The sequence below is a fragment of the Moesziomyces antarcticus genome (genome assembly GCF_000747765.1).
Source record: "Moesziomyces antarcticus DNA, scaffold: scaffold_v10007, strain JCM 10317, whole genome shotgun sequence".
Taxonomy (NCBI): Eukaryota; Fungi; Basidiomycota; class Ustilaginomycetes; order Ustilaginales; family Ustilaginaceae; genus Moesziomyces; species Moesziomyces antarcticus.
Window position 1 is genome coordinate 356,538 of NW_014639003.1, and position 26,848 is coordinate 383,385.

The 26,848-nt window shown below is 62.0% G+C and overlaps 9 protein-coding genes across 9 annotated transcripts; 5 read left to right on the plus strand and 4 right to left on the minus strand.

The window, feature by feature from the left end:
• Nucleotides 1-181: 181 nt before the first annotated feature.
• Nucleotides 182-3,115, minus strand: PAN0_007d3228 (uncharacterized protein; the record flags this gene model as incomplete). Its single annotated transcript, XM_014801313.1, has 1 exon — nucleotides 182-3,115. The coding sequence occupies one exon, from the start codon at nucleotides 3,113-3,115 to the stop codon at nucleotides 182-184; it is 2,934 nt and encodes a 977-aa protein (XP_014656799.1).
• A 2,035-nt stretch (nucleotides 3,116-5,150) lies between these two features.
• PAN0_007c3229 (t-complex protein 1) lies at nucleotides 5,151-6,827 on the plus strand (the record flags this gene model as incomplete). The annotated part of the gene is made up of 1 exon (XM_014801314.1): nucleotides 5,151-6,827. One exon carries the CDS (start codon nucleotides 5,151-5,153, stop codon nucleotides 6,825-6,827), a length of 1,677 nt encoding a protein of 558 aa, XP_014656800.1.
• A 182-nt stretch (nucleotides 6,828-7,009) lies between these two features.
• Nucleotides 7,010-7,340, minus strand: PAN0_007d3230 (small nuclear ribonucleoprotein SmF; the record flags this gene model as incomplete). The annotated part of the gene is made up of 2 exons (XM_014801315.1): nucleotides 7,010-7,249; nucleotides 7,332-7,340. 2 exons carry the CDS (start codon nucleotides 7,338-7,340, stop codon nucleotides 7,010-7,012), a joined length of 249 nt encoding a protein of 82 aa, XP_014656801.1.
• Nucleotides 7,341-8,167: 827 nt separating this feature from the next.
• Nucleotides 8,168-10,165, plus strand: PAN0_007c3231 (MFS general substrate transporter; the record flags this gene model as incomplete). The annotated part of the gene is made up of 1 exon (XM_014801316.1): nucleotides 8,168-10,165. The coding sequence occupies one exon, from the start codon at nucleotides 8,168-8,170 to the stop codon at nucleotides 10,163-10,165; it is 1,998 nt and encodes a 665-aa protein (XP_014656802.1).
• Nucleotides 10,166-11,269: 1,104 nt separating this feature from the next.
• Nucleotides 11,270-15,216, plus strand: PAN0_007c3232 (uncharacterized protein; the record flags this gene model as incomplete). The annotated part of the gene is made up of 3 exons (XM_014801317.1): nucleotides 11,270-11,365; nucleotides 11,540-11,621; nucleotides 11,786-15,216. 3 exons carry the CDS (start codon nucleotides 11,270-11,272, stop codon nucleotides 15,214-15,216), a joined length of 3,609 nt encoding a protein of 1,202 aa, XP_014656803.1.
• Nucleotides 15,217-19,291: 4,075 nt separating this feature from the next.
• Nucleotides 19,292-21,328, plus strand: PAN0_007c3233 (uncharacterized protein; the record flags this gene model as incomplete). The annotated part of the gene is made up of 1 exon (XM_014801318.1): nucleotides 19,292-21,328. One exon carries the CDS (start codon nucleotides 19,292-19,294, stop codon nucleotides 21,326-21,328), a length of 2,037 nt encoding a protein of 678 aa, XP_014656804.1.
• Nucleotides 21,329-21,785: 457 nt separating this feature from the next.
• Nucleotides 21,786-23,296, plus strand: PAN0_007c3234 (selenocysteine lyase; the record flags this gene model as incomplete). The annotated part of the gene is made up of 2 exons (XM_014801319.1): nucleotides 21,786-21,882; nucleotides 21,948-23,296. The coding sequence occupies 2 exons, from the start codon at nucleotides 21,786-21,788 to the stop codon at nucleotides 23,294-23,296; spliced, it is 1,446 nt and encodes a 481-aa protein (XP_014656805.1).
• A 60-nt stretch (nucleotides 23,297-23,356) lies between these two features.
• PAN0_007d3235 (zinc finger protein) lies at nucleotides 23,357-23,733 on the minus strand (the record flags this gene model as incomplete). The annotated part of the gene is made up of 3 exons (XM_014801320.1): nucleotides 23,357-23,437; nucleotides 23,509-23,649; nucleotides 23,731-23,733. 3 exons carry the CDS (start codon nucleotides 23,731-23,733, stop codon nucleotides 23,357-23,359), a joined length of 225 nt encoding a protein of 74 aa, XP_014656806.1.
• A 202-nt stretch (nucleotides 23,734-23,935) lies between these two features.
• On the minus strand, nucleotides 23,936-26,458 carry PAN0_007d3236 (mitochondrial distribution and morphology protein family 31/32; the record flags this gene model as incomplete). Its single annotated transcript, XM_014801321.1, has 1 exon — nucleotides 23,936-26,458. The coding sequence occupies one exon, from the start codon at nucleotides 26,456-26,458 to the stop codon at nucleotides 23,936-23,938; it is 2,523 nt and encodes an 840-aa protein (XP_014656807.1).
• Between the last annotated feature and the right edge of the window lie 390 nt (nucleotides 26,459-26,848).

A 26,848-nucleotide genomic window follows, 5' to 3' on the forward strand; every position in this document is an offset into this window, starting at 1 on the left:
CGAAGCGAAAGGTGATACAGAAGGTCTACGAAGCTTGTTGAATGCTTGCCAAGGAAGAAAACGAGCGGTGCAGATGGGGAAGACGGCGTAGCAGGGAGGTCAAAACGGTGCATGCGTAGCAGAAAGACTTGAAAGAGCGCGGCACGGACAAGGTGGGGGGGAGGACGGTGTTGGGTGGGTTTCAACGGTTGGCGTTGGTGGGGCTGGCATCCTTTGCTGTGGAAGCATCGTCGTCAGGGCGGTTGGCCAGGAGCGACGATTTTGTGGGCAAGTCGGCTTTGCCACCTACCAGCGGCGAGTCGGACGGGCTGAAGGGGCTGAACATGAACGCGTTGGGGTCGCGGTTGTAGCCGCGCGCAAAGGGATCGGCTCGTCCCGTCGCATTGTTCCCAACCTCGAACCCGTTGGCATGCGGTCGGGCTTGGGCAGCCTGCAGCCGCGCCGCAAGCGCCGCACGCGTGTTCTCGTCAAAGTCGAGTCCGGCAAAGGCATCCACGAGTTCCGACTCGGAGAGCGCGCCGTCGTCGTGCGAAGCATGCGTTGCGAACGGCGGCCTACCCCTTGGAGCGTCTTGCGCGCCCGAGCCAAAGCCCATCGATCCCGCCTGCTGCCCTCCACGCGGGTCAAAGTCAAAGCCGTGGTTCGAATGCGAGCTCGAGCTGCCGCCGTAGCCAGAGGCGCCGGCTTCGTTCATACCTACACCGGGCGGGCCCGCGTGCTGGGTTGAGCCGAACCCGCCGGGTCCGCGGAATTGATGCTGCGCATGCCCAGGCTGGTGGTGCGAAGACGCATGTGCTTGATCGTGCGGCGAAGACGGCTGCTGCTGCAGGAAAGGCGGCAGAGGACCTCGCGGACCCAAGCCAACCACGTTGGGGCTGCCACCCACCATGCCAGGGCCGCCGCCGCCGAGATTGGCGGCCGCAAGCTGGCGAGCGAGTGTAGACAGCGGGTCGTTGGCGAGCGCCGGGTTGCCTGGGCCGTATGCGGGTCCTCTCTGCGCCTGTGCCTGCACCGCACTCAGTGCACTCCCGAGGCCGGCAAGCTGGGCCAGCTGCGACGGACTGAGCGTGCTGAGCCCGGCAAGGCTCGCGAGCTGACCGAGCTGTGCGTAGTGCGCCATGGTCTGCGCCGCTGCCGCCGCCGCCTTGTCGCCCTGGCTGCGGCCCCAGCTGAGACGGATCTTGGAGTTGAGGATGGGAAAGCCGTTCATGCGCTGGATCGCGTTCTCGGCGTCTTGCTTGCGGACGTACTGCACGAAGCCGCAGCCCTTGCCGGGCGGGATCTTGACGTAGGTGATCTCGCCAAAGTGCTCAAAGTATCGGCGCAGCGTCGACTCGGAGATGAGCGACGAAAGGCCGCCGACGAACACGGTGGTGTTGTTCGGATCCGCGGCGCTGTCGCCTGGATTGCCGCCTCCGCCTCCGCCGCCCTGGTGAGGGAGCGGTGGCGCCGAAGAAGGCGTGTGCGAACGGAGCATGCCAGCGGGCGACGAGTCTCGAGTGCCATCGCCGCCGCCGTTGGGGAAGGAGCCGTAGAGCTGTCCGAGAGGCGGGCCCATCATACCGTGGTTGTTGGCGGCGCTGTTGGGGCCGTCGTACGGCGAGGCAGGCGAGATCGGCGAGGTGAGCGGAATGCCGTCGGGCGGACTCGACTGCTGTCGCGAATGAGGCTGAGGCGACACCACTTCGCCACGTGCGCCCATGCCACTGGCGCCTCCCGCACCTCCGTACAAGAAAGACGCACCGGCATTCTGAGCCGGGTTGTGAGGGCGCGGCATTTGGAGATGCTGGGTGTTGGGGTCGCCCTGAAGGCCGTGCGGGAGCGGAGGTGCGGCGCCGCGATTCTTAGGCGTAGCCGTGCTGACACGCAGCGGACGACCGGGCGAGAGGCCGTTGGCGGGCGAGACGACGACGCCTTGCATCTCGACGAGGGCGCGGTTGCAGTCGGCCTCGAGGGCAAAGCGGACGAATCCGTAGCCCTTGGAGACGCCGGTGACGGGGTCGGTCATGATCTTTGCGGATTTGGTCGAGTGGAAGGGAGCGGGACCGATGTGTGCACCGGGCTGATAGACGCCCTGAGCCTGCTGCGCGTTGATGAGCGCGGATGCGAACGGATGCGCAGGCGGCCAGGACGGAGGCTGGAGGAACTGCGCCACCAGGTCGTCTTCGCGCAGATCGGGGCTGAGGTCACCGACAAAGATGCTGTACTCGGAATCCTTGTGGATGGAGCCGACGGGGCTCTGAGCGGTGCCTGGACCCATGCCTCGTGCGGCGGCCTCCTGGAGACGCGAGGTGCGCTCGGACATGGACGAATGCGGGCGGTCGAGAGGGTTGAGTGGCGGTCCGGCTGCTGTCTGCATGGAGGGCGGGTAGTCGAGGGGACCCGTGATGCCGCCACGGGGCTGTTGCCAGGAGGATTGTGGTTGGCCGTGCAGGTGCGCCAAGTTAGGAGCGGAGTACTGGTTTGTGCTGCTGGCAGCTTGCTGATGCGATTGTTGCGGATGGAGATGCTGGTGCTGTGGTTGCTGAGAATGCGGGAGCGAGTGGGCGGGATGCGGGTTGTGCTGGGCATGGTGGTGATGGTGATGCGAGTTGGAAGCGCCGTGGCTGGGATCGTTGAAGTAGCGTGGAGAGGTGACGTTGCTCCTGGGCGGAGGTGAGGAGGCAGGATGGGAGCCTGATGGCGATCGGAGCGGGAACGAGGAGCGCTCGACTTCGTGCAGCAGGTTGGGGCTGAAGAGAGGCGGACGGGAGAGAGGCGAGGAGCTGCGGGCGTTGAAGTTGTGACGCAGACGACTTGCCTGGTCGTATGCGGACCTTGCGGAGAAAGGCGGCGCATTGGCTGGACCGGGAGCTTGGGAGCCGCCGGACTGAGGGCCGATGTTGCCTTGACCAGCAAAGGAAGAGGCTTGCTGGGCGTGGCCGGCAGCGGCGTCGTGTGCTTGATGGGCTGCCGAGTTTGGGCTGCTCTGTGGAAGGTTGACGGTGGCGTGGCCGTCATCGGAGGATGTGCTGCGGGAGAAGAGCGTGCGTGCTGCAGCGCTACGGTCCGAGTCGGAAGGGAAGTGGGCCAAGTTGAAGGCGGGCATGCCTGGGGGTGAGGTGCCTGCCGACATGTTGACGCGTGCGTGCGGGAAGGAAGGAGCGACGGGAATGGCTGCCGTCGCAAGCGGTGGATGCACTCAGCAGTGGGTACCTTGACGGGGGGTGCTCGAGCTTCACGCGGGAACCCGAGTTGGTGTGAGGAAGGACTGCGCGCGAGTCTAGAGACTTGTGACCACTTGGAAGGCCAGGGATGCGGCCCGTTTGTGGTGACTCTGAGCGACTGAATGTGTGCGTATGCTGGCGACACGGATGGCGCGGCGAAAATGAAGCTGTGCGGATGATGGCGAGGCGAGCAGCTGGATGGCTAGGATGGCTGCCACGATGAAAGTGCGTAAAAAGCACCAGCTGGCTGGAATGGCGTCTAGATGGTCAAGAGGTGGCTTGTGGCGTCCGCTGTGGTGTCGGAGCGAAACCTTGATTTGGGCCTTGAGGCGGACGTTTTGACAGAGACGAGACAGGTATACCGAGAAATGCGTGTAGTACAGCGTCGAAGCGGTCGGCGTCGACGGGCAAGCTGGCGGATGCGCGTTGCGGGGACGAGTGGTATAAGCGGGAGCTGCGTGACTCTAGAGTAAACGAGGCCGATTGGGCCGATACAAGGACGGTATAAAGACGAGCGAAGCGGTGCGATTTGCGAGCCGGTGAGTGGGCTTGTTGGGCGTTCGGATCTAGGATGGTATCGACGTCGAAGCGTGGCGGGACTGAAAGAGCGAGTAAGGGCTGGTATGGATCGTTGCAGAGATGGGGAGATGTTAAAGGCTAGTCGAACCTATGGGATGCCAGGAAGGCAGTGCGGGGGCGGTACGAGGCTTGCTCGAGGGTCGAAGTGCGATTTGTTGAGCACGTCCAATCCGGGTCGACTGATGGGCAGCGACAATGCGAGCGGATGTGCGAGAGGAGCCGAAGCTGGATGCGAAGGGTAAAGTACGATGATGGAAGGGGAGAAGGATGCCGAGGGACCGACTTTCGCTCCTCACTGTTTGCGGATCCGCGTCGAGTATGCACGGCGATATGAACGGGAAAAAAATGGACAGACAGGCCTGCAGGGCCGTCGAAAGAGAGAGCGAAGCCATCATCTGAAAAAGCCTCTCTCTGCTCACCACCTCTGGCTGCAATTTTTTTAGGCTTGGCTGCGGGGGCTGCTGCGCCAAAATACCCGGCTGCTTTGATCTGTCGCGTGCCCGAACAAATAAGAATCCCCCAAAAAGCAAGAACCAAGCAGCAAGCAGCAAGGGTTCGCCCGCCAAGCCCACAGGGCCCAAAGCGAGGTAAAAGAAGAAAAGAAAAAATGGAAAAGAAAACGGGGCGTGAAAATTTGTCTCTCCCACAGAACCACGCCATTCCAGCACGCGTCCCGTAAATGGAGTCAGGCTCGCGTATTTTGCTCGCCTTTTCAGCTCAATTTCTTCTCAAAGTGGCTTTGAAATCGCAGCTCGGCGACGCGACTACAAAGGTCGTGCCCGATCGCAATCCGCATTTGATGTGAGACCGATACACAAAACATGTGGTGACGATTTAAAATGTTAGAGCGAAATACCGGGGCCCAGCGAAGAAGCTCGAGGAAGAAAAGGCAGCAAAGCAACACTCTGCGCGCGGCGGCGGCGTGGACAAAGGCAGAGAAGCAGCGAGGCGCCAATTTCTTCTGACCGACAACTTTTTGGTCGGTTGGCAGCGCGGCAGTTGAGGCTGGTGCAGAGGTGCGGTGCTGAGTGCGGTGCGCGCGTCGCTGCGTTTTGTAGGTGTGTGTGCTTGTGCTCGGAGCAAGTGTTGCTCAAAGTCGTCGCGGCGAAGGGACGTGTTGGCGGCGGAAGCTCGACTGGCTCAGCCTTGCTTTCGCTCCTCGTTCCGCTATCGACTATCGACTGCTGCCACTTCATCGCCTCCAAGCAGATTCGAGCCGGTCACGTCCTCAGCCACGGCACCACCACCACCACCACCACCGCAACCTCGACGTTAGCGCCTGCTCTTGCGCCTGTCCGTTGCATCCGAATTGACATACTCCTCCACCCACCGGCTTAGCACCCACCACATAACTCCACCGCAGCCATGGCGCAGCTCTTCCAAAAGGACCCGCGCAACGCCGGTCTCTTCATCGGCGGCGAGCGTCTCTCGGGCGCAGAGATTCGCAACCAGAACGTGCTTGCTGCCCAGTCCATCGCCAACATCGTCAAGTCGTCGCTCGGCCCCGTCGGCCTCGACAAGATGCTCGTCGACGACATTGGCGACGTCACCATCTCCAACGACGGCGCCACCATCCTCTCGCTCCTCGAGGTCGACCAGCCCGCAGGCCGCATCCTCGTCGAGCTCGCACAGCAGCAGGACAAGGAGGTCGGCGACGGCACCACCTCGGTCGTCATCATCGCCGCCGAGCTCCTCCGTCGCGCCAACGAGCTCGTCAAGAACAAGATCCACCCCACCACCATCATCACCGGCTACCGTCTCGCCTGCCGCGAGGCCTGCAAATACCTCCAGGACCAGCTCTCCACCAAGGTCGACACGCTCGGCAAGGAGTCGCTCATCAACGTCGCAAAGACCAGCATGTCGAGCAAGATCATCGGCGCCGACGACGACTTTTTCGCTCAGATCGCCGTCGACGCCATGCTCGCCGTCAAGACCGTCAACCCGCGCGGAGAGACAAAGTACCCGGTCAAGGCGGTCAACGTGCTCAAGGCGCACGGCAAGTCGGCGCGCGAGTCGCTCTTCATCAACGGCTACGCCCTCAACTGCACCGTCGCCTCGCAGGCCATGAAGACGCGCGTCACCAACGCAAAGATCGCGCTGCTCGACATCAACCTCGTCAAGCAGCGCATGCACCTCGGCGTCCACATCACCATCGACGACCCCGACCAGCTCGAAAAGATCCGCGCGCGCGAGTCCGAGATCGTGCTCGAGCGCGTGCGCAAGATCCTCGCCTCGGGCGCCAACGTCATCCTCACCACCAAGGGCATCGACGACCTCTGCCTCAAGGAGTTTGTCGAGGCCGGCGCCATGGCCGTTCGCCGCTGCCGCAAGGAGGACCTGCGCAGGATCGCAAAGGCCACCGGCGGCCAGCTCGTCAGCAGTCTCAGCAACCTCGAGGGCGAGGAGACGTTCGAGGCGAGCAGCCTGGGTACCGCCGACGAGGTGGCGCAGGAGCGCATCAGCGACGACGAGCTCATCCTCGTGCGCGGCACCAAGACCGTCAGCTCGAGCTCGATCGTGCTGCGCGGTGCCAACGACTATCTGCTCGACGAGATGGAGCGTGCGCTCCACGACAGCCTGTGCGTCATCAAGCGCACGCTCGAGAGCGGCTCGGTCGTGCCCGGTGGCGGAGCGGTCGAGTCGGCACTCAGCATCTACCTCGAGAATTTTGCCACCACGCTCGGCAGTCGCGAGCAGCTTGCCATTGCCGAATTCGCCCAGGCGCTCCTCGTCATCCCCAAGACGCTCGCTGTCAACGCCGCCAAGGACAGCACCGATCTGGTCGCCAAGCTTCGCGCCTACCACAATGCAGCGCAGAGCGCCAATGCAGGCGACCCTAAAAAGGCGCTGCGCTTCTACGGACTCGATCTGCTCAACGGCCAGGTGAGGGACAACCTCAAGGCGGGTGTGCTCGAGCCCACCGTGAGCAAGATCCGCAGTCTCAAGTCGGCGCTCGAGGCGGCTACGAGCTTGCTCCGCATCGACGATGCCATTACCATTGCACCCGAACAGCCTCCCGAGGACCCGCACGCTCACATGTAAAAATTCCGCATCGCAACGCGATCAATGTACAGAAATTCCCAACCCCGTCCGCAGATCTCGCAGAAACTGAGCTGGTGGTTGAGACAAATGATTGCTTTTTCGGGTCGTACTAATACAATGTGAGAGCCGGGTTTGACATGGATGTCGAAAGGAAGTTTTGGATTTTGGGGCTGAGCAGGGGATCATGTAGATTCGTCCGTAAGTTCTCGCAGGTAGAGCACGTTGTTGCAACGGATAAAGACCTCGCCGAGCATGCCGTTGGACTTGCCGTCTTGGAACTCTTCGGTGTTGGCGAGTTGGAGGTTCATGTAGCTGTCCGTGCTCACCAGGAAGCCCTTGTACTCCATGCCCCACTTCAGCCGCACCAACACCGGCTTGCCCGTTTGCAGCTGCAGAAACGGTTTTGGGTTGACTGGCTGGAACTGCCACACACAAGAAACAGAGGCGTCAGCATGCATATCTAAGATCCGATGGAGAACCTCCGCGCTGGAGGGACCTACTTACACTCGACATGTTATGAGCTTTGAGGTGCCAGGCTGTGAGAGACCGTGAAAGGTAGGATAGGGAAAGGTACGATCGACTAGGGTGCCTTGAGGATGATCGGAATCCGTGAGTCTCGACGGTGTTTTGACAGTAATGCTCGCAAGAGCTATCTGGTTCTAACGCCGCGGTGCGATGTGACAGGTGCGTATCCTGTTGTTGCTCTGCGCTGGATGTCTGTCTGTCTGGAGTCGGTTGGAAGAGGATGCGGTGGAGACGACGACGAGAAGCAGGAGAAGCGATTCGTGTCCAAATGTGCCGATTCCACTCCACTCGAACCGACCGCGTTTCCTTCGCGGCAGCCGCACGAAAGCGAGAGAAAAACAGCATTCGACACTTTGGTAAACCTAACATTGTAATCTCAAAAATTCGCTTGGCGCGTGCAGAGGCCACTCTTCCGGTGTTGGTCTGCGCGAGACACGCAGGCCCAAGCCAGGGTTCAGTCAGCATTCGCGAGCAATTAACGCTCCGGCGCCTCTGCCAGGAACGCTCCGAATCCTCCTTGCAGCCAGCCGCACCGCACCGCGCGCCCCACACACATGCATGCTTCGACAGCACCTCTCCACTGCCCCACCAAATGGATTGCGCGGCGGTTCGTCTCGAAGCTTCTCTCAAACACGCTCTCATCCACGCCACCCTCTTCCCAGGAGCACCATCTGCAAGCCTAAACCACACACGGACATCGAGACTATCGCAAGGACTCGGACGGACCATGCCATAGACGGCACCGTCAGCCTCCTTCCAGGAATCGCCTCCAGCGCCGACTCTGCACTCTCACCCCTCATCGTCGGACGCTCGCGATGGTGGGAGTCTCGATGGCGTCTGTCGGCACGGCTAGTGCTGGGCTTCGGCTCGTGGGCGATGCCCGCGTCCATGCTCCGGAGCCGCTGCAGCTGCCTCTGCTCACGCTCGGCGTGCTCGGTGCACAGACGGTGTGGTCGATGGACATGGCGTTTGCACCACCGTATCTGCTCGACCTTGGGCTCTCCAAATCGGCCATGGCGGCCGTGTTTGTCGCGGGACCGCTGTCGGGCCTCATCGTGCAGCCGCTCATCGGCAGCCTGGCGGACAACAGCACGTCGCGCTTTGGAAGGCGTCGGCCGTTCCTGGCTGCATCCACGCTCATCTGCGCAGCGAGCATCCTGCTGCTCGGCTTTGCAAGAGAAGTGGCGGGCTGGTTCACCACGCACGAGTCGGACGCCCATCGCAGCCTCGCCATCCTCATGGGCGTGCTGGCAGTATACCTCGTCGACTTTTCGGTGAATGCAGTCACGGCGCTCGACCGCGCACTCATGGTCGACGTCGCCGCCACGGAAGACCAGGCTGAAGCCAATGCCTGGGCGGCACGCCTCTGCGGCGTCGGATCCGTGCTGAGCTTCCTCATCGGCAACCTGGATCTGCCCAGTGTGTCCCCTACGTTTCTGGGCAAGACGCAGATCCAGATCATCTCGGTGCTCGTCAGCGCCATCCTTGTCGCCACACATGCGCTTGTGGTGTTTCGCGTCGAAGAGCAGGTGCTCGTTCCGTCGCGTACACGCGGCTCATCCGCGAAACAAAAGGCTTCGGGAGCCGCAGCCGTGTTTGCGGACCTCTACACCCAGGCGCGCAGCCTTCCGCAGCCGATCGTCGAGATCTTCAAGATCCAGTTCTTCGCCCAGATCGGCTGGTTCCCCATCCTCTTCTACAGCACCGTGTGGGTGGGCGAGATCTACAAGGCGGACGTGCGCATGAACGGCGGCAAGCAGTCCGACCACGAGCTGTTCGAAGAGGCCACACGTGCTGGCAGCCGCGCATTCTTCTGGCATGCGGTGCTGTCGCTCGTGACGTCGATCGTGCTGCCGATGGTGGTGCCCAATCCGGTGCACGAGTCGCAGACGCATCCCGTGTGGTTTGCCAACTCGGCACTCGTGCGCAGACTGCGCGGGATGCGCGACCGCTGGCCCGAGCTGCCGTTCTGGTGGGTGTTTGCCAACTTTGTGTTTTTCATCTCCATGATGGGCACCTACTTTGCCGGGCTCACGCAGAGCGTGTTTCTGGCGACGTGGGTGATTGCGTCGGTGGGATTCTGCTTTGCGTGCAGCAACTGGATCCCCTACAGCCTGCTGGGTATTCTTATCCAGACGCAGCATGCCAAGGAGGTGCCAGCCGGAGCAGGGATTGGCGGGCTTGCGCTCAGCAGGCCGACGTCGTCCGTGCGTGCATCGCGCGACGAGGCAGACGAGGTGACGATGGCCTTGCTCGGAGACAGCTCGCGCGACGACGACCAGCAGCGCAGGTCCATCAGTCGCACGCCTTCCTACGATGCATCCGGACAGAGCCGGTCGAGACCCGTCTCGCACGCCAGTCAGAAGTATCCCCAGCACGCACACGGCGATGCCGACTCGGACGACGACGAGCGTCTCGAATCTACACTCTCCTTTGGCGGCGAAAGTGACCGTACAAACGGAGACAACAGCCCTCACGACCACGGCCGGGATGCAGATCTGGAGCAAGGATCGACATCAGCGTCGAGCACGTCTACACACGCAGGCACCGTGCTCGGGCTGCACAATGTTGCGATTGTGATTCCGCAGTTCCTAGTCACTGCGCTGTCGTCGCTCATCTTCGCCATCATGGAGCCGAAGAGTGGCTCGGGTGATTCGCGCACCGGCGCTGACGGCTCGCCCGCCGACGCACCAGTCGGCCAGAGAAGCGACTCGCTCGGCATCGTCTTCCGCCTGGGCGGCTGCTGTGCGCTCGTGGCCGGCATCCTCGCGGTGCGTCTGGTACGCAGGTACGGCAATGAACTTCGAGGCTGATTTGCACAGAGCATTCCGCAATGTCATCATCACACCTGGATCGACCGGCGTCTTTGCTGAAAGTGAGGCTGAGGGAGTGAGGGCCATGCTCGGAGATGACCGCAACGGTATCGTTGTGCTGATGATCGGGTGAAGCTGGAAGGCGCAATCGGGTGGTTTGACGATTGTTTTTTCCCCTCAAATTTCTTGAACCCTGGGATCCGCATAAAGGCAAGAGTGCGTCACCTCGAGGAGAAGGGGAAAAAAAATCCTCGCACCGGTCAGCGACGATGCGGCGCTAGCGCGAAGCGTTGAAGCGAGAAGAAAAAAAAACCCTGCTTGTCTGGGCGCGTGAGCAGAGTCGAGCGGTGTTGTTATCTCGCCTGGCTCCAGGCCAGTGTGCCACAACAACACTTTCGGTCCAAAAAAAAATGAGGCAAGAGAGCGGTCAAATTGCCACAACTCCCAAAAATCCAAAAGTGGCGGCTGCAGCGCAAAAAAGGAGAGGCACTGCGCCAGAGCCTGAATTTTTTTAGGAGGCTCCAGAGGTTGAGGTCGGCGCCGGACAAAAGTTGCGCAGACGCCCCGACGGCTCAGTTCCGGTTCTGCTGCGCTGCTGCTGCTTCTGCTGCTTCTGCTTCTGCTGCGATGCGCGCCTGGGCTCCCGGTTCTGCGATTTTGGATGGTTGCCATCCGTGACTCTGGAAGTTCCAACACCTCTTCTCCAACCCACCAACCTCTCCCCTCCTCTTCTTCTGCTGTCGCTGTTGCATCCACCTCGAAGCTTGTCATTCGCGCCTACATATTCAAGCTATCGGATGCACGTTGCTCACTAGCACATACAGCTTTCAACCACCTATCAAACCACCTATCAAAGATAGCACGAACCACCACCGTATCGCCCAACAGGTTCGGCCTGCAATTCGCTACGCCGACATCCTTCAGCCATCGATCTTGAGAATCAAGTCGTATCCAGGCTTTTCTCTGTAACCTTCCACGCCTCTACTTCGACATTCCATCCTGCTCACCGCCTGGCCCCGCCATCTAGCACACGCTTTGCACTCCACCCGGGTTCAAGAAGCGCTAGCCAAGGGACGACCCATCTGACCATTCCTACATCAGAACATGTTCAGTGCCGCCCACCGCTCCCTTCCGCTCTTGCCCAACTCTTCGCATACTCTCGGATTCTTCTACCACAATACCAGACCGTCATCGTATCCCGTGCATCCAACTGCACCGTAGACGGCCGACACCACATCGTGTCTCTCCCACCACCCCCCCGCCTCTGCGTGAGCGTGCGGCTCTCAACCCCGCATTCCAAACGCAAAAGCACCCCGTCGAAGCTGCTGTGGTGATCTCAACTCGTCACCGTCCTCACCTTCGCCGACCTTCCAGTCGACTCTACTCGCACCATACGGGCACCGCATCGCTCGTCCCTACTCCAGCTTCATGTCTCGCCAATTCAGCGCAGATTTCTGTAAGTTCTCGCAAGCCGGCTGCATGCATGGCGCCGCGGCGAATCGAACACGGATTCGGCACGGCTGCTCTCGACTGCCTTGCCCTTTGCAGCCTGTACTAACTGCATCCGACTCTTCTTGTGCTCCGGCTCCTGCGCATGATGACCACCTTCTCGCAAAACAGCACGTTCCGCTAGACGAGCAGACTCTGTCCATCCCCTCACCCACCGCAAGAGCCTGCAGGCAAAGCTGCAGAGCACGCCCGGCCGTACCAGCCCGTACGCCCGCACCGGCGCATTTAAGTCGGGCCCTCCTTCGCGCTCAGGCTCGAGCGTAGGAGGCTCACCGCGTCCCCTTTTTCAGTCCGACAACGAACTATCCAGCTCCACAGACGACGACGACGACCTAGGCTCCAAACACTTTCCCGGCATCAAACTGCCCGTACCCACTCTCGCCATGTCCTCCCGAAAGGCACCCAGAAACCAAAACACAAAGAAGCCCTCCAAGGTCTACTCGACCAAGAAGGATCGCGCACGCGGCGAACGCAAGGCCAGCGTTCGCAAGGAGCGCTTCGACGAGCTCGACACCGACTCGGACCTCACCGACGTCCCCTCGGATGACGACGCCCAAGACGATGCTTCCGTCGCCGGTCCCTCCTATTCGAGCCTGAACAAGGGCAAGGCAAGGAGCGTCGACAGCGATGACGACCTCGAGTCGGACTCGGATACCGAGATGGAGCGCAAGCTCGCCGAGGCGGGCGATGGCGAGTCGCTGCTCGGCAGCGGCGCTTCCGGCGAAGACACCGAGGAGGAAGAGGAGCGCTTCATCATCCAGGACGCCCTCGACCGCGAATCCAAGGCCAAGGCGCGCTTGCAACATCGCGACCCCACCGACCGATCGCGCCATGCTGGCGACCGCAACTGGGCCAGCAAGGGTGATCTGCAGCACCGCGCTCGCTCCATGGCGATACGCCGGGCTAACGGCGACGGCCAGACCGGCGAGGCTGGCGATGACGCCGAAGCCGACGACGAAGACGGCGATCAAGATGACGATGGCGATGATGCCGACCTGCTTTCCATGTCGCCCGACACGCTGCGCATGTACGGCCTCCCCGTCATCGACGATGAGCTCTTCGAACAGCAAGAGGCTTTCAACTCGTCCTCCGAGCCTTCCTTCACCGACTTTTTCGAAACCTCCACCGACAGCGAGACGGGCGCGCCCGACACGCAGAACGAGATCGGCGACGACGACGACGAATTCACCACCGACTCGGACGAAGACCGAGACATCAGCGACCTCGAAGGCGGCCTGCTCGATGCGCCGCTCATCGCCCACATTGGCACTGGCAGCGCCGACCAGACCGTCGCCACGTCGGAAGGTGCCGAGGACGGCTCGGACCTGCCCAAGCCCGAAATGCCGCTGCTCGTCATCGAGGATCTCGACGGCCGTCTCATCTACGCCAGGGCTGGCGACGGTGAGGCCGTCTTTGGCTCGGACGGCGAGTTCGAGTTTGTCGACGACAGCGACGACGACAGCGCCGATTGGGAGTTCGACCAGGGCGGCAACCGACTCTGGTCTGGCGCCGGCAGTCATGCCGGCTTCCTGACTGTGCCCGACGACGACGGCGACACCACGGATGAGCTTCCGGACGAAGACATGCCGTATCCGCGTCTGCTTGTCGGCTCCGTCGCGCCTCGTGGCGGACGCAACGCGCGACGTGCGCGTGCCATGGCCACCAACTCGCGCCGCCTTTCGCCTGCTGCCAGCAGCAACATGCCTTCGCCTTCGGCGCTGCAACACGCCCCCGCCGCGGCGACGTCGGACTCGAGCGCAAATGGCAAGCATTCCAGCGGATCGGGAGCCTCGCCCGTGTCATCGGACGAGCAGGCTGCCAACGAGGTCGGCATCACCATCTCGACCGAAGACCTGGCGCGCGATCCTGAAGGCACCCTCCGGGCTGCCGCAGCCGCGCTGGGAGTCACGATTCAGGAAGCCGCCGACATGGTGGCTGGTGTGCAGGTGCCTGCGATCGCCGGCCAACCCGCCGACGGCACCGATAGCTCCGCTAGCAGCTCCGTGCATGCCGACGGCAAGATGATGGCACCCAAGACACCGGATCAGCGCCAGACGAATGTGGCCAAGCCTCAGATGGGAAGCTTCATGCCCACGTCGGCCAAGTCGGTGCACCGAGCCGTGATTGACGGTTCGCGCAAGGCGCCATCTCCGTTCTCGGGCAAGAGGAGCCTGGAAAAGAAGGGTCTCGCCAAGAAGCGCAGCGCCGGACGCAGGAGCTCGCTGATGGACGAGGGCTTCTCTGCCAAGCGTCTGCGACGATTCTCGTCGGCCAACGACGCTGCCTCGGCGCTGGACGAGTACAGCGAGTTGGCACCATCGTCGCCCGAGCCGGTGGCCGAGGTGGATCCGATGGAGCTGGACGACGTGGTGGATGCGAGCATGATCTGGCGCGGCGCTGGCTCCAAGTCGCCGTCGCCGGAAGCGCCGGACGCGGAGCGACGCCCGTCGATGCGCGCCTCGCGCAAGTCGTCGTCGTCTGCACCTGGTCTCAACCTCAACGCGTTTGCACGATGGAACAAGATCCCCATGGGCTCGTTCCGCGATTCGCAGGCTGCGCCGGTGCCGTCTCAAAACGCGTTCCAGCAGCAGCATCAGCATCAACAGCCGCTGGGGACGTTCCTGCTCACGCGCTCGCAAGGCCAGTCGGGAAGCAGCCGACGCACCAACTCGCCGTTCCGCTCGAGCTCGAATGCCGTGCGCCATCCCGAGATGTTCTCGATCAGTCCTCTGCGCCAGCCGCACCAGGAGGTAGAGCAGCCTTTGGAAGCGGGCCGCTCGAGCGACAGCACGCCCGGTCGACGACGTTCGTTTATCATCTCGCCCGTGCTGTTCCCGACGCGCGGCGGCGAGATTCCTCCGCCGTCGTCGAGCCCGTACACTGCGCATACGCCGACGTACAGCCAGGTGGCGGCGATGCGTCTGGGCGGCAGCGGTGCGGCGGGCGATGCAGCCAGTGTGGCTTCCAACACCAGCGCCGGTCCTGGGCGCATCACGCGTCGCGAGAAGCGCGAGAAGCGGGCGCGACGCGCGGCGTTGCTGGCTGCGCAGGAGAATGGCGAGGTGGGCTCGCCGCAGGATGGCGACGAGCGCCGGACGGTGTCGGCATCGCCGATGCCCTCGACGCCACTGCTGCAGCTGTCGAACCTGCCGGAAGGCAGCGGCGGCGGATACGAGGAGGGCGACTCACCCGCGACGGCGTTCCCGCGGATGCGCATCACTGATGCCACACCCACGCCGCGCGGCTCGCCAGCTCCGTTCGGCCCCGCAGCGCCAGGAAAGGATCTGCTCCAGTCGGGCGATGCACCGAGCCTCGCACCTCCCACGAGCAGCCAGTTCCTGCCCGAGGCCGAGCTGGATGCGACCCCCACGCCGTCGATGCCCAGCAGGGCTGCGGCCAAGGACGATGGCGCGAGTGCCACTGCGATGCTGCCGTCGTCGGCGTGCAAGACGCCCCTGCACTCGCCGCTGTTCGGAGGCATCTTTGGCGGCGCACTCAACTACGATCTCGAGGACAAGGATGCCGAGCAGCTGCGCATCTAGACCCCGTGATCCGGCGACGTGCACAAGGTTTCGATGGTTTCAGTCTCATCTCAAGTAACAAGCGCTTGTCAGGAAAGCCTGTTTGTATGTACGTCTTTGCTTCACCGCACACAATGATTGATAATGGTTCCAAGTGATGCTGCTCTCGAGTGTGTGCGGTCACATCGGAAAATGATCAAATCTGTGTGACTACCGCAGAGGGTCACACAGAGGCTGTGGGAGCTGCCATTGGCACAGAGCTTGCCTAGAGGCTCTGCGGTGTTCTGGATCAGCCTCTGTGTCAAAAACCAGAGCGTCTGTGTGGAAAGACACAGCTCGCTTTTCTCCGACGTGGGTCTGTGGTGTTGTAGCGGCCTTCGGCGGGCAGGATTTAAAGCTCGATGAAATCGGACGTTCCCAGGGTTGGAAGAAGTTGGGATCGGGGTGGCAGGGGTTCATCACGTGGCGTTGGAATCTCGATTGGGCTTGGGGGGGATGCACGAAGGCGATCCGATGGCTTGGGTGGATGGACCCTTGGGAGGCGTTTGAGTAGGGGTTCGGGCATGCTGGGCTCGATCTCTAGGGTCAGTGGACGTGACGATCGACGGGCTCCGCGGCGGGAGAAATTCCAGCAGCTGAGAAAAAAAAAAACGCCGTGCCACACCCATTTTTTTTTTCCCTCTCCCCGTTCGTGTCTGCTGGTTTCACTCCAAGTCGCCGCAGCATGCTCCAGCCAGAAGGGACAACACCACAGCAACAAGGGTCAAGTAGATGGCACGAGGTTCAGGATTCGGCATTTGTGTGCGCATGTGCGGGATGCGTACCCACGCTGCCACCCAATCCGACGCTGGATGATGTCAAAATCCAAACCCTACCGCTTCCCGCCCCCGCTTTGCAGTACGCCGTCTTTCGAGCGCAACCTTGTTTCATGAATCGGACCTTGAAGACCTCGCAACGCTAATTTGATTGTCCTGTTCGGAGAGTCGTAGCTGCAAGCACAGCGTCGAGCCGGATCCAGGAGGGAGAGAGAGAGGGAGGGGATGGAACGGCATTGGTCGGGTCGGGCTGCGAGAGAGCGAGGGGTCGAATCAGGGTTCGCGACGGGTTGGAGGCTGGTGGCGGCGTGCGGGCTAGGATTTAGGTTGTGCCGCATGTGCGTTTCAAAGGGTTCAGCCCAGGGTTCGTGCTGCCATCCGCTCCGAGCTTGTTCCGCCTTCATACTTCCAATCCGCAACTGCCCCTCCGCCCTCATCCACTTCGCCAACAGCCTGTACTGGAGTATTCGTAGGAGCCGACTCGGCTGTTGCAAGCCAGGGCAAGGGAGTGAGCACTGAAGGGAAACGCCGGTGAGATTGCCAGAGTCGGGGTCGCGGTCGAAGGACGACCCAGCGCAAATTTTCCTTTTCGACAAGCTTCCATGGCAGCATGTTCGGAACAATGGCCCGCCTGATCAAGCCCTGTAGCAGCTTGAACTGGCCCGCGGGCGACGTGAGGAGGTCTCGTTTGACCCGCGGCTTGGCTTACGACGGAGCTGTGGCTCGAACGCCGGCCAAGCGGATGCGTCTCGCAGTGGACCCTGGGTTGGGTTGGGAGGGGTCTCGAATCCGACCAAGCTCAAGCGTGCTTTTTTTTCCGTGGCTCCGTTTCCGCCCCCACGCGACGCCAAGTTCAGGGGTCCACCGCTATGGCAGGCAGCCGGGGGGTTGGCGATGGCCAATCAAAAAGCGCCACCTTGGCTTTGCCCTGGCAGCGGCACTACGGTTCGGGAAGAAAAAGACGAGCGCAATCCGGCCGACTCTTGAGAGCGAGAAAAAAAAACCTTAACCCACCCGCCAGTGCGGGCAATCCTCGGTGAGCCCGACCCCCGCTGCTCAAACCTCCCCGGGCTGGGGCAGCAGAAGCAGGACCCTGGCAGAGAGTCGGGCCGTGGGTTTGTCTTTGAAAGCATGGCTGGTGTGCATGCGACCAATCAATCGACTGCATCCGCCTTTTGCACACGCAGGCACGCACGCACGCACGCACACACAGCACATCCACTATCGTCTCGGACTGTCCGAAGACGGAACGAGAGCAAGACTTGTGCGATCCGAGCCTTGTTTTCGGTTGGTGCCGATGGCAGCGGACGATGGCGCGCTTTGATTTTGAGCATCGACGATGCACTTTGGATGCCTGCAATTGCAGGTCAGCTGCTGGCCGCCAAAACAGCAGCGTAGATCGACACCCGGTTTTATTTCTCTCTTTTTGTCTTTTGGAAATCGAGCGCCCCCTTCCGATCGCCCTGTCAAGATCAGAGCTCGAGCCGCGCCCAGCGAGCGGTGAGTGTCAAGCGCCAAAATGCCCTGGAAAAAAGGTAGGCTGCATCGCGTGCCTCTCTGTCGCTCCTCCCTCCCTCTCGTCGATTCGAACCCGCTTGGGGTTTTTTTTTTTTCTTCAGCGTTCTTCTCGCTCGGCTAGCCTCTGCTCGTATGCCCGAATTTGGCAGCGACCAGCGAACCCTGAATGAAAGCGCGTCCACAGCCTGCCTGTCGCTGCTGCTGACCCTGAGCTGACCCTGGCTGACCCTGACGCGACCCTCCCTGTCCGGCGAAGGAGGGCAGAGAGAGAGAGAGGCCCTGCATCATCGTCATCATCATCCTCGTTGCCCTCCTCATCATCACCAGCAGCAGCAGCAGCTTCAATCCCAAGGGCAGGCCCTGCTCGCCCTTTCTCTTCCTCTCTCCCCCTCCCTCTTCCCGTACTTTTGCGACTCTCGGTCAAGAACATCGGTCGCTCCCTCTCGGATTGGGCTCTGCATCATCGCAGCGTCATCGCGCCCTCTCCCAATCCCACTCCCTTTCCTTCCTTTTTCTTCCTTCTCCTCCTTTCCCCCCCTCTCTCCATGACCCTTGCTCCCTCGCCCAGCGCTGCATCTCGTCCCCATCCCCTCGCCTGCCTGGGTCCGCTCACTGCCCTTTGCCTGTGCCAAAGGGTCTAGTCGGCCAGACCCAGTTCCCGCGCTTCTTCTTGCTCTTGCTTTGGCTCGCCCTCGCTCCCTCTGAGGAATGATCCTCCTGCCTGCCACGGCCTTCTAGCGATCCGCGCTGCGTCGTAAGCCACACACACACACACCAGACCCTTGGACGCCCCTTCTTCCCAAGCAACCTCGCACATCCTCTTTCGTCATCGCCTCTTCGTCCAGCCTTCCGGCCTCCGAGCTCGCTCTTGACGACCCGCATCCATCCCACCCACGCGAACCCTTATCGACCAGCGTGACCTCATTCCACCTGCACCCTGCCACTCGTTGCTCGACACCGCTCATAGCCAGTAACAGACGCCGGCCATCTGCGCGTGCCCTGCCTCCCAAGACGCCGTACAGCACAGCGCCTGCATCTTCTCAAGTCGCCTGCTCGCTGTCGCCGTCGTCACCGCGCCTAGCTCCGAACCGTGAGACGCTGCTATTGTTAGCCAGCTCGCGACCGTCCGCAAGACCACACCCAGGTTGTCGATTGCTGCTGCATTCTGCCTTCCCGCGTGCGGCCTCACCCATTGTCAACCGCCCTACGCTCATCGCACATTGTTCGGGGCTCATCGCTCCTCCTCTCCCTCCATCATCATCTATACGTTACCGCTAGCACCAGCACGCTCCACCAGCGATACATCTTATCGACAACGTACAGCATACAACTCGCACTCTTGCTCGCCATCATCAGCTTATCTGCAGCTTTCGTCTAAACCCCCGTCACTGCTGCTTTTCTCGACAACCTTGGATCTCGACCATCCTCGCCTCTCTTCACCTGGAAGTTACATGTCAACTTAGGCCATCGAGTCCACCCATCGACACCAACCGTTACTCGGCTTAGACGCTCATCCTCGGATCCAGCCCTAGTCGCGTACACTTCAGCTCACCACCCGTCGCAACAGTCAATCGAGCGACTCCTCCTGTCAGATACACGATCTCTCGCACCGCGACGAGAAGACAGGTCTTGCTTTCCGTGTCTCGTTCCGTAGCAGTCCAGCTTCCGCTCTCGCTGTCTACCTCCGTGCCACCTTTCTCGGCACCCTTCGTCTTCGAGCTTGCTCCGCACTCTCGCGTTTGCTTCGTTCGTCTCACTCCTTTATGGGATCGTTCTCCCTACCTTCCGCTGGAGGCGTCGTTTCTTTGCTCAACGACCGTGCTCCGTCCGCGATCAAACCCGAGCAGACCCATCCGTCGTTCTCGGACCATCACGATCCGCGTTATCATCCCTCCCCCTCGATTATGTCCCATTCGGCATTCGATTCCACCTCCTCGTCTACCGAATCGCTCTTACGCAGTGGCGACCGCTCCACTGCCTCCACCTCCCCACCCACCTCGCTCGACTACTCGTACGACTCGCGTGCCCACAGGCACAAGGCGTACGCAGAACCCGTAAGGCTCCCGCGCATCGAAGTGCCCGGCGAATTCAGCGACCCGCTTCCCCCACGTGGACTGCAGGGGCACAAGGTGCTCCGCGGCAACCACATCTCGTCGTCGCCCCAGGCGATTGGCATGCGCCCGGGCGAGCCGCTGCCTCCCTCGGCCACCGGCGTCTTTCCCCCCGGACAGTGGGACCGATCGGGCGCCTACCTCGATCCCAACGACTACAGCAGGCGCTCGTCTAGCTCGAGCTCGGACAGCACCTACCCCTACGACCGCAGCATGCCCTACGGCGACGCCGCCGCTCACGCAGGCATGCCAAAGCGAACCTCCAAGGATGGTGGCTCCGGCGCCATCACCATCGGCGGCAAGAAGCGATACCCTTGCCAGCACCCGGGCTGCGACAAGACCTTCTCCACCAGCGGCCATGCCGCCCGCCACAACCGCATCCACACCGGTCAGAAGCCCTACCGCTGCACCTTCCCCGGCTGCAAGGCGCGCTTCTCGCGCCAGGACAACAGCCTCCAGCACTACCGCACCCACATCCTCCATCCCAAGGGCCGCGCCAGCCAGTCGGCCCAGGCACGCGATGCCGCCGCCCAGCTCGAACTCGACCACCTCGACCTTGACGCCGCCGACGCCGAAGCCGAGGCCAAGGCCGAGCTCGGCAGGCGCGCGCTCGAGGACGGCACCGCCATCGCCGTCGTGCACGAAGTCAAGGACCAGCACGGCCGCAAGAAGGGCGAGACCATCGAACGCATGGTCGGCATGCCGCGCTCGCGCCGCGAATCGCTGCGTGGCCTCGACGACGATGCGCGCTCCGCCTCGCCCTCGTCGATGGACGAGCGCGTCAAGCGCGAGGCGAGTCTGCCCGGCGGGCCCGGCTTGCCGCTGGATGCCGCCGCGTACGAAGCGCCCAACGACTACTGGTCTGCCCAGATGGTCAAGCAGGGCCGACTGAGCTTGCCGCATCAAGCAGCAGCGTACGACCCGAGGTACCGCGAGACGGTACCGCCGGCTCCTTACGGCCGCGAGATGAATGGCGCGTACGGTGGTGCGCCTGCGCCGCCGCCTCCGGCGTGGAGCCAGAGCCAGCCTGCGTATCTGGACCCGCGCTTTGCGCCTGGCTATGCGCGCACCGGCGTGTCCGTGAGCCCGCACCGCCGCGACGTGTACGATCCGGCGCCGCGCATCGGATCGGCGTCGCTCGACCCGGAACTCGCCGGTGCGGTGGGCAGGCCCGACGAGAGGCAGTACGACTCGCCCGCCGAGTACCATCGCCGCAGCGTTTCGACGAGCAGCAGCCGTGGCGGAGGCGTATCATCGCTGCCGCCGCCGCTGCCGGCATCGCGCCCCAGCGCGGCGGCACATGCAGCCTCGGCGCCCGTCTCGGTGGTGCCGTCGGCGCGCTCGTCGCAGAGCCCCAAGTCGAGCCCGACCTCGAGCGCCTACTCGGTGCCTGAAGGCATTGCTGCATCGGCGCTGGACAAGCTTGCGGGTGCCGCCACTGCGCCTGCAGCAGGTGCTGGCCTCGGCGCTCGGGGCAGGCTGATGGCGCCTGCGTCGGCCGGCTACCAGCATCCGTACAGCTCGGATCGTTCGACCAACTACGGCGGCGCGTTGCCGCCCATCTCTTCGGCGCGCGACCGCGGCGCGGACGACGAGCTGGACCGCAAAACGTCGAGCCTCAGGAGCGGCCTCGCTGCCGATCCCAAAAACACGCTGCCCCCGCTCAACCCGCCGGCGAGGCGATGGTGAAGGCGCAGGTCGGCTGCCCCAAGGATTTGTTTTTTTGGTGTCACATGTACCGAGTAGCGATGTAATGGTTCTTCTTCCCCTCCCGCTTTCTTTTCCCTCCTTTCTCGAGATCGCTTTCCTTCGTAGCCTCGCCCGGGATCGCTGTTGTATGTCGATTCTAGTGTCGCAATATCGTGTATACGCTAGGCTTGGCGGTGGGGTGTGTGTGCGAATGTGCGGTTGTGCGTGTGTGTGCGGATGTGCGGATGCGGGTGATGAGGCATAAAGAGCGAAGGATGAAGGAGGGGGACGGCGAATTGGCCGGAGGTGGGGCGCGCGTGCGGTAATGCACATTTTACGGAGGCTTTGGATCCGACTCGGCGTCGCACGGACGTGCACAAGTCTCTTGTTCAAAGTGCCAGGGTGCGCCTTCTAACCGACCATCACCCGCTCAGCCTTGACCGAAGCGTATTGGACCATGTCTGGATTTAGCGACGAGCAGCTGGCGGCCATTCGGGCTCAGTTCCCCGCGCTTGCTGCGGCGGACAGTCCCACCAGCCCCACCTCTGGATACAGTAAAGTCCCCACCCCCCACCCTGCCTTCGTGCAGAGCCCACAGCTGACGATCTTTTGCGTTTAGTCTTCGCCGAGAATGCGGGCGGAAGTCAGGTGCTTTTGTCGGTGGCCGAGGCGATCTCGTCGTACCTGTTGACGACGAATGTGCAGATGGCGTCGTATGCGCTTGCGTCTCGAGCCGAGTCGCGCGTTTCGCACGGTGCCTGTGCGGCGGCTGCACTGCTGGGCGCCGAATCGCCCGACGACGTTATGCTTGGCCAGTCAGCCACCCAGCTCGTCTTCAGTCTGAGCATGATGCTCGAAACGCGCGTCTTGGCCGATCGAGCCGCGGGCGCAGAGGGTGCCTGGCAGGAGGGAGACGAGATCATCATCTCGGATGCGGACCACGAGACCAACCGCGGTGCCTGGACTCGGCTCGCCACGCGACTGGGGCTCAAGCTCAAACACTGGCCCGTCACTCGCGTCTCGAACAGCGAGAGCAAGTACGCTGTGACTCTCGATCCCAAGGTGTTGGAGACGCTCGTGACGAGCCACACGCGCGTAGTGGCGTTTACAGCGTGCTCGAACCTGCTCGGCGCATTTACGGACATCGGGTCTGCGACGCAGGTGGTGCGCAAAGTGGCCAAGGATGCGCTGGTGTGTGTCGACTGTGTGGCTTTCGCACCGCACCGTCGCATCACACCTCGCAGCTGGGACGTGGACGTAGCTTTCTTCAGCCTGTACAAGACGTACGGAGCGCACGTGGGTGCGATGTACGTCGACCCGCGTGTGAAGGAGACCCAGTTGGCTCGACTCAACCACTTCTTCCTGCACACCCCGCACGCGCCCCCGGGCATGTATCCGTTCCAGACGAGCTCGGTGCAGTACGAGCTCAACTACTCGATCGCTGCTGTGGCCGACTACCTCGTCTCTCTCGGCACAGCCAAGCAGGTCCCATCAAAGGTCGACTGGAACGCACTCTTTGGTCGCGCCTCTTCCGAAGGCGAGCTGACGGCGCTTAGTAGGAGCGAGGTTGATGATGCGTTGGATGCAGCGTATGCGCGCGTGGCCGCGCACGAAACTACACTCCTGCAGGTGATCATGCCGGTGCTGTTGAAGTGGGCCGATAAGGGCTTGCGGATTGTTGGACCCGAAGACGCCAGTTCGGATGCACGTGCACCCACCATCGCGTTCGTGCTCGTCGATGCGCAAGGCAACCACCGCGTGGGCACGAGCAAGGCGATCCACCAAGCGCTCGTGCGCTCCGCCATCGGCGCCCAACAGGGCCACATGTACGCGCACAAACTCGTCTCCTCGCTCGGCCTCGACCTCGCCGACGGCGTGATCCGCCTCTCGTTCGTCCACTACAACTCCGCCGACGAAGTGCGTCGCACCGCAGACCTGCTCACAGCCATCTTCCAGACGCTTGTCTAAAAGCCAGAATTTGAACATCGTCCGGTCCGCAGATGTGTGTGTGTGTTGTGAGCGGGGAGTTTAGGCTGTGAACGTGGATTCGGGCGGACAGGTGTCCTTGGGATGCTTGTTGTCAAAGTGTTCCTTGAGCACCTTGTAGTTCTACACTCGCGCACACAAAAGCGGTCAGTGATTCAATACCACAGGGTCGGGAGCGGGCAGCGACTACTTACGGGGCTTTGGGCCTTGCATGTGGGGCAGGTGAACTTGAGGCCTTTGGCGCGCGCTTCGCCCAGTTGCGACTTGCCGCCCTTCTGCGCATCCGCCTTCTTCTTGGCCGCCTCCTGCGCGGCTTGCTTCGCGTGGCCCCGAACCTATACCCGCCCAAATCAAAAGCACAAACCAGTCAGAATCACAGCAGCATCGCTAAAGATACGAGGTGAGATGCGGCTTACCATCTTCCAATCGGAATTGTGTGTGCGTGATGGAGCAGTCGAAAGAAACAACAGGTGCGGAAGAAAGAGGCCCGTGTGGAAGAGCGTGTGTCTTCCGACATCCGAATTCACGTGTCGTACCCCTCATCAGTCCTCAAATTGCCCACCCACACCCACACTCTCGACTTGGACCCGTGAACAGACCTTCATTACATGTGCGACTGTCTCAAGTAGCGCTCTTGGTGGTGATGGCAGCAGCAGTGCTGGTGGTTCTTGCCATCGTGTCCCGCAGCAGCGTCACGAGGTTGAGCGCCGCATTCGCGCTCACCTGGAGCGACCAGAGACTCACGTTCTTGAGCCTCTCCCTCGAGGCGTTCTGCGAGGCGACGTGGTTGGCCAGCGCCTCGTAGATCTTTTCGGACACGACCGGCAGCAGTCCTGTCTGTGCCAGATCCAGGGATCCGTCGAACTCGCTGAGGTCCATGACAATCCTGCACCGGATGGGGATGAGCGTCTTGTTGGCGTTCATAAACGCCACGATGGGCCGCACGAAGGCATTGGTGCTGTAGCTGATGTCGGTGGTGAACAGCGGTACGGCCGCCTTGATGTCTTTGAAGCGCACGTCCATGTCGATCACCACCGCCGGGGGTGGAATCGCCTTGTTGGCCGCCTTGGCCTGGTCCGCCGCGCTGCCTTCTGCGTCGGGAAGCGGCGGGCGCTCGGCACGCACGGGATCGCGGCCATGACGACGTGCCTCTTCGTTTTCCTTGCGTACGCGTTGGGCCGTAGCACCCACGGCCGAGACGGGCGCCTCGATCGCGGGCCCACTCAGCCGGTGCTGGCCTGGAATCGGCGCGTCGTCCTGGTCGCGATTGGGCTCGCCCGACAGCGCCGCGGTGAGGTTGTCGAGCACCTCGCTGATGATCGTGTTGATGTCCGCCTCGTCGTCGAGATCGCGCGGGAACTTGATGTCCGCCACCACGTCAAACTTGCCCGACAGGATCCACGAGATGGGGCCCGTGAGATCCGACTGGTTCTGGATGTGGTCAAAGTTGACGCCGTCGACGCGCATGCGCGACATGGTCTTCCACTTGGAGTGGATCATCTCGCGGTCCTGCTCGACGGTGCGGCCGATGCTCTGCGGCTTGTGCAGACTGAACAGACACCCGTCCACCTGGCCCGTGATCGAGTCGGCGCTGAGCAGGTCGTAGAAGAGCCACTGCTTGCGCAGCTTGGGGATGTGTGCGCTGAAGATGCTAAAGTTGAACGGCCGGAAGTCGTTGGGCTGATACACGGTCACGAGGAAGTCCTCGACGACAAGCGACTCGAGCTCAAAGTCACCGTGCTGAGGCGCCCTGCGTGCGGCCGCCGGATCGTACGGCCTGTCCGGGTCCCAGAATACGTTGCGGCGATCGACGATGCCGCGCACGCCGCGCACCTCGGCATCCTCCACGAGCCCCTTGCCGTCGAACCAGCGCTGCAGGCTGAGCGTAACGTCGATCGAGTCGACCTGCAGGTCAAACATGGTGTAGTTGGTGTTGACCGTGTCGTCCTCTGCGAGGTCCTCTCCCCTCGCCTCGTCGCTCATGGGCGGGGCGACCTCCTCCACCTCCTCGTAATGCGTGCCCTCCCACGCCATGCCGTCGCCCGCGGTGATTGCGGTTCTCCTCTTGACCTTGTTGGTGCCCTCTGCGCCGCGCTTGTTCGCCTTCTGCCTCCTCTCCTCGAGGAGCGAGTCGACATCGCCGTGTGCGCGGCGCGAGATAAAGACCTTCTTGAAGCTGATCTTGCTCTGCTTCCACTTGGGAACGATGGCGCTCTCGAAGACAACGGTGACGCCCGTCTCTGCGGTAAGGTAGTCTGCGATCTTGCGTGCGATCCACTCCTGCAAATTGAGCGCATTGAGCGCGGCGAACACGAGCGAGAAGAAGGTGGTGGTGCCGACGATGATGAAGATGGCGGTGGTGAAGCCGCCGAGCGTGAAGAAGGCGCTGATGTCGTCGGCGTTGAAGCGGCGGAAGCCGCGGATGGTGAACCACTTGAAGCGGATGCGCAGGCGAGTCCAGAATCCCTGTGCGATGCGTAGCAGATCCTCTTTGGACGGACGAAGGCGGTGATGCTCGTGAGATGAGGGTTCGGAGCTCGAGGCGGGTCGAGCGGGAGAGGTGCGTACAGCGCTGAGAGCGAGACGTTGCAGCGAGCGCGGATAGTTGGCAAAGTGGTGGTACGCGCGTTCTGCGGTGGTGAGCTCGGTAGATGTGGTTGTAGGAGTAGGTGCGCCTGGAGGCGGAGGATCTTGGGGCTGCTCTGTGGAGCGAGGCGAGTGCGCATCTTTGGAGGGCGTCTTCTTCGAAGGCGCGGATGATTCCGGGCTGGCTGTCGACTTTGATTGGCCAGGTGCTGAGCGTTGATCGGCATCCTTGGATGTGACCCTGGCTACATGGAAGGCTCTAGCTTGCTGAGTGATGGTGCCCGATCCTGTGCGTTGAAGCGAAGAGGGGCATGCCAGAGGAGACGGCCTTGGCTTGTTGTGCGCGAGCGGAACTTCGTGAGACTGCTCGAGGCGTGTAAAGTAAGCTCGTACGGCCAGGTAGCTTTCTCGTGCTGCTGGATTCCCTGCATCGGTCTTTAGACGCAGTTGTGATTGGGTTGCGGAGACTGCAGCCGCCGTCTTTGTCTTCGATCCAGCCTGAGCGAGGCGGGCGTTGATGGCTGCGCCGAGCCTGGACGTGCTTGCTGCTTTGAACATCCTGACGCGTAGCCTTTCTGAGAATATACCGATGCACAGGGAAGGATCGACCTTGTTACCTCATGTTGCCAGGCTGTCGTCCGATGGGATCGCGAAGGGAGACGGAGTAGATGGCTAAACAGAAGGAGGTGTGCCGATACGGCGGTTGGGTCAGACCTTGGAGCTCCGGCTGCAAATTTCGCTTTTACTCCACATTCCCCCGCCAGTTGACAGCAGCGGCGACAGCAGCCGGGTCCAGAAGGCTGAGCTGAAAAAAGAAACCGATTTTTTGCGCGAAGACCGAAAGGTCGATCTGACATTGTCGGATTTTTTTTTTGGTTGACCAGACCGGCGGGGTCGGTCGGATCGGCAATCTATGGCAGCTGAGCAATGCACGCGTCTGATTCAAGG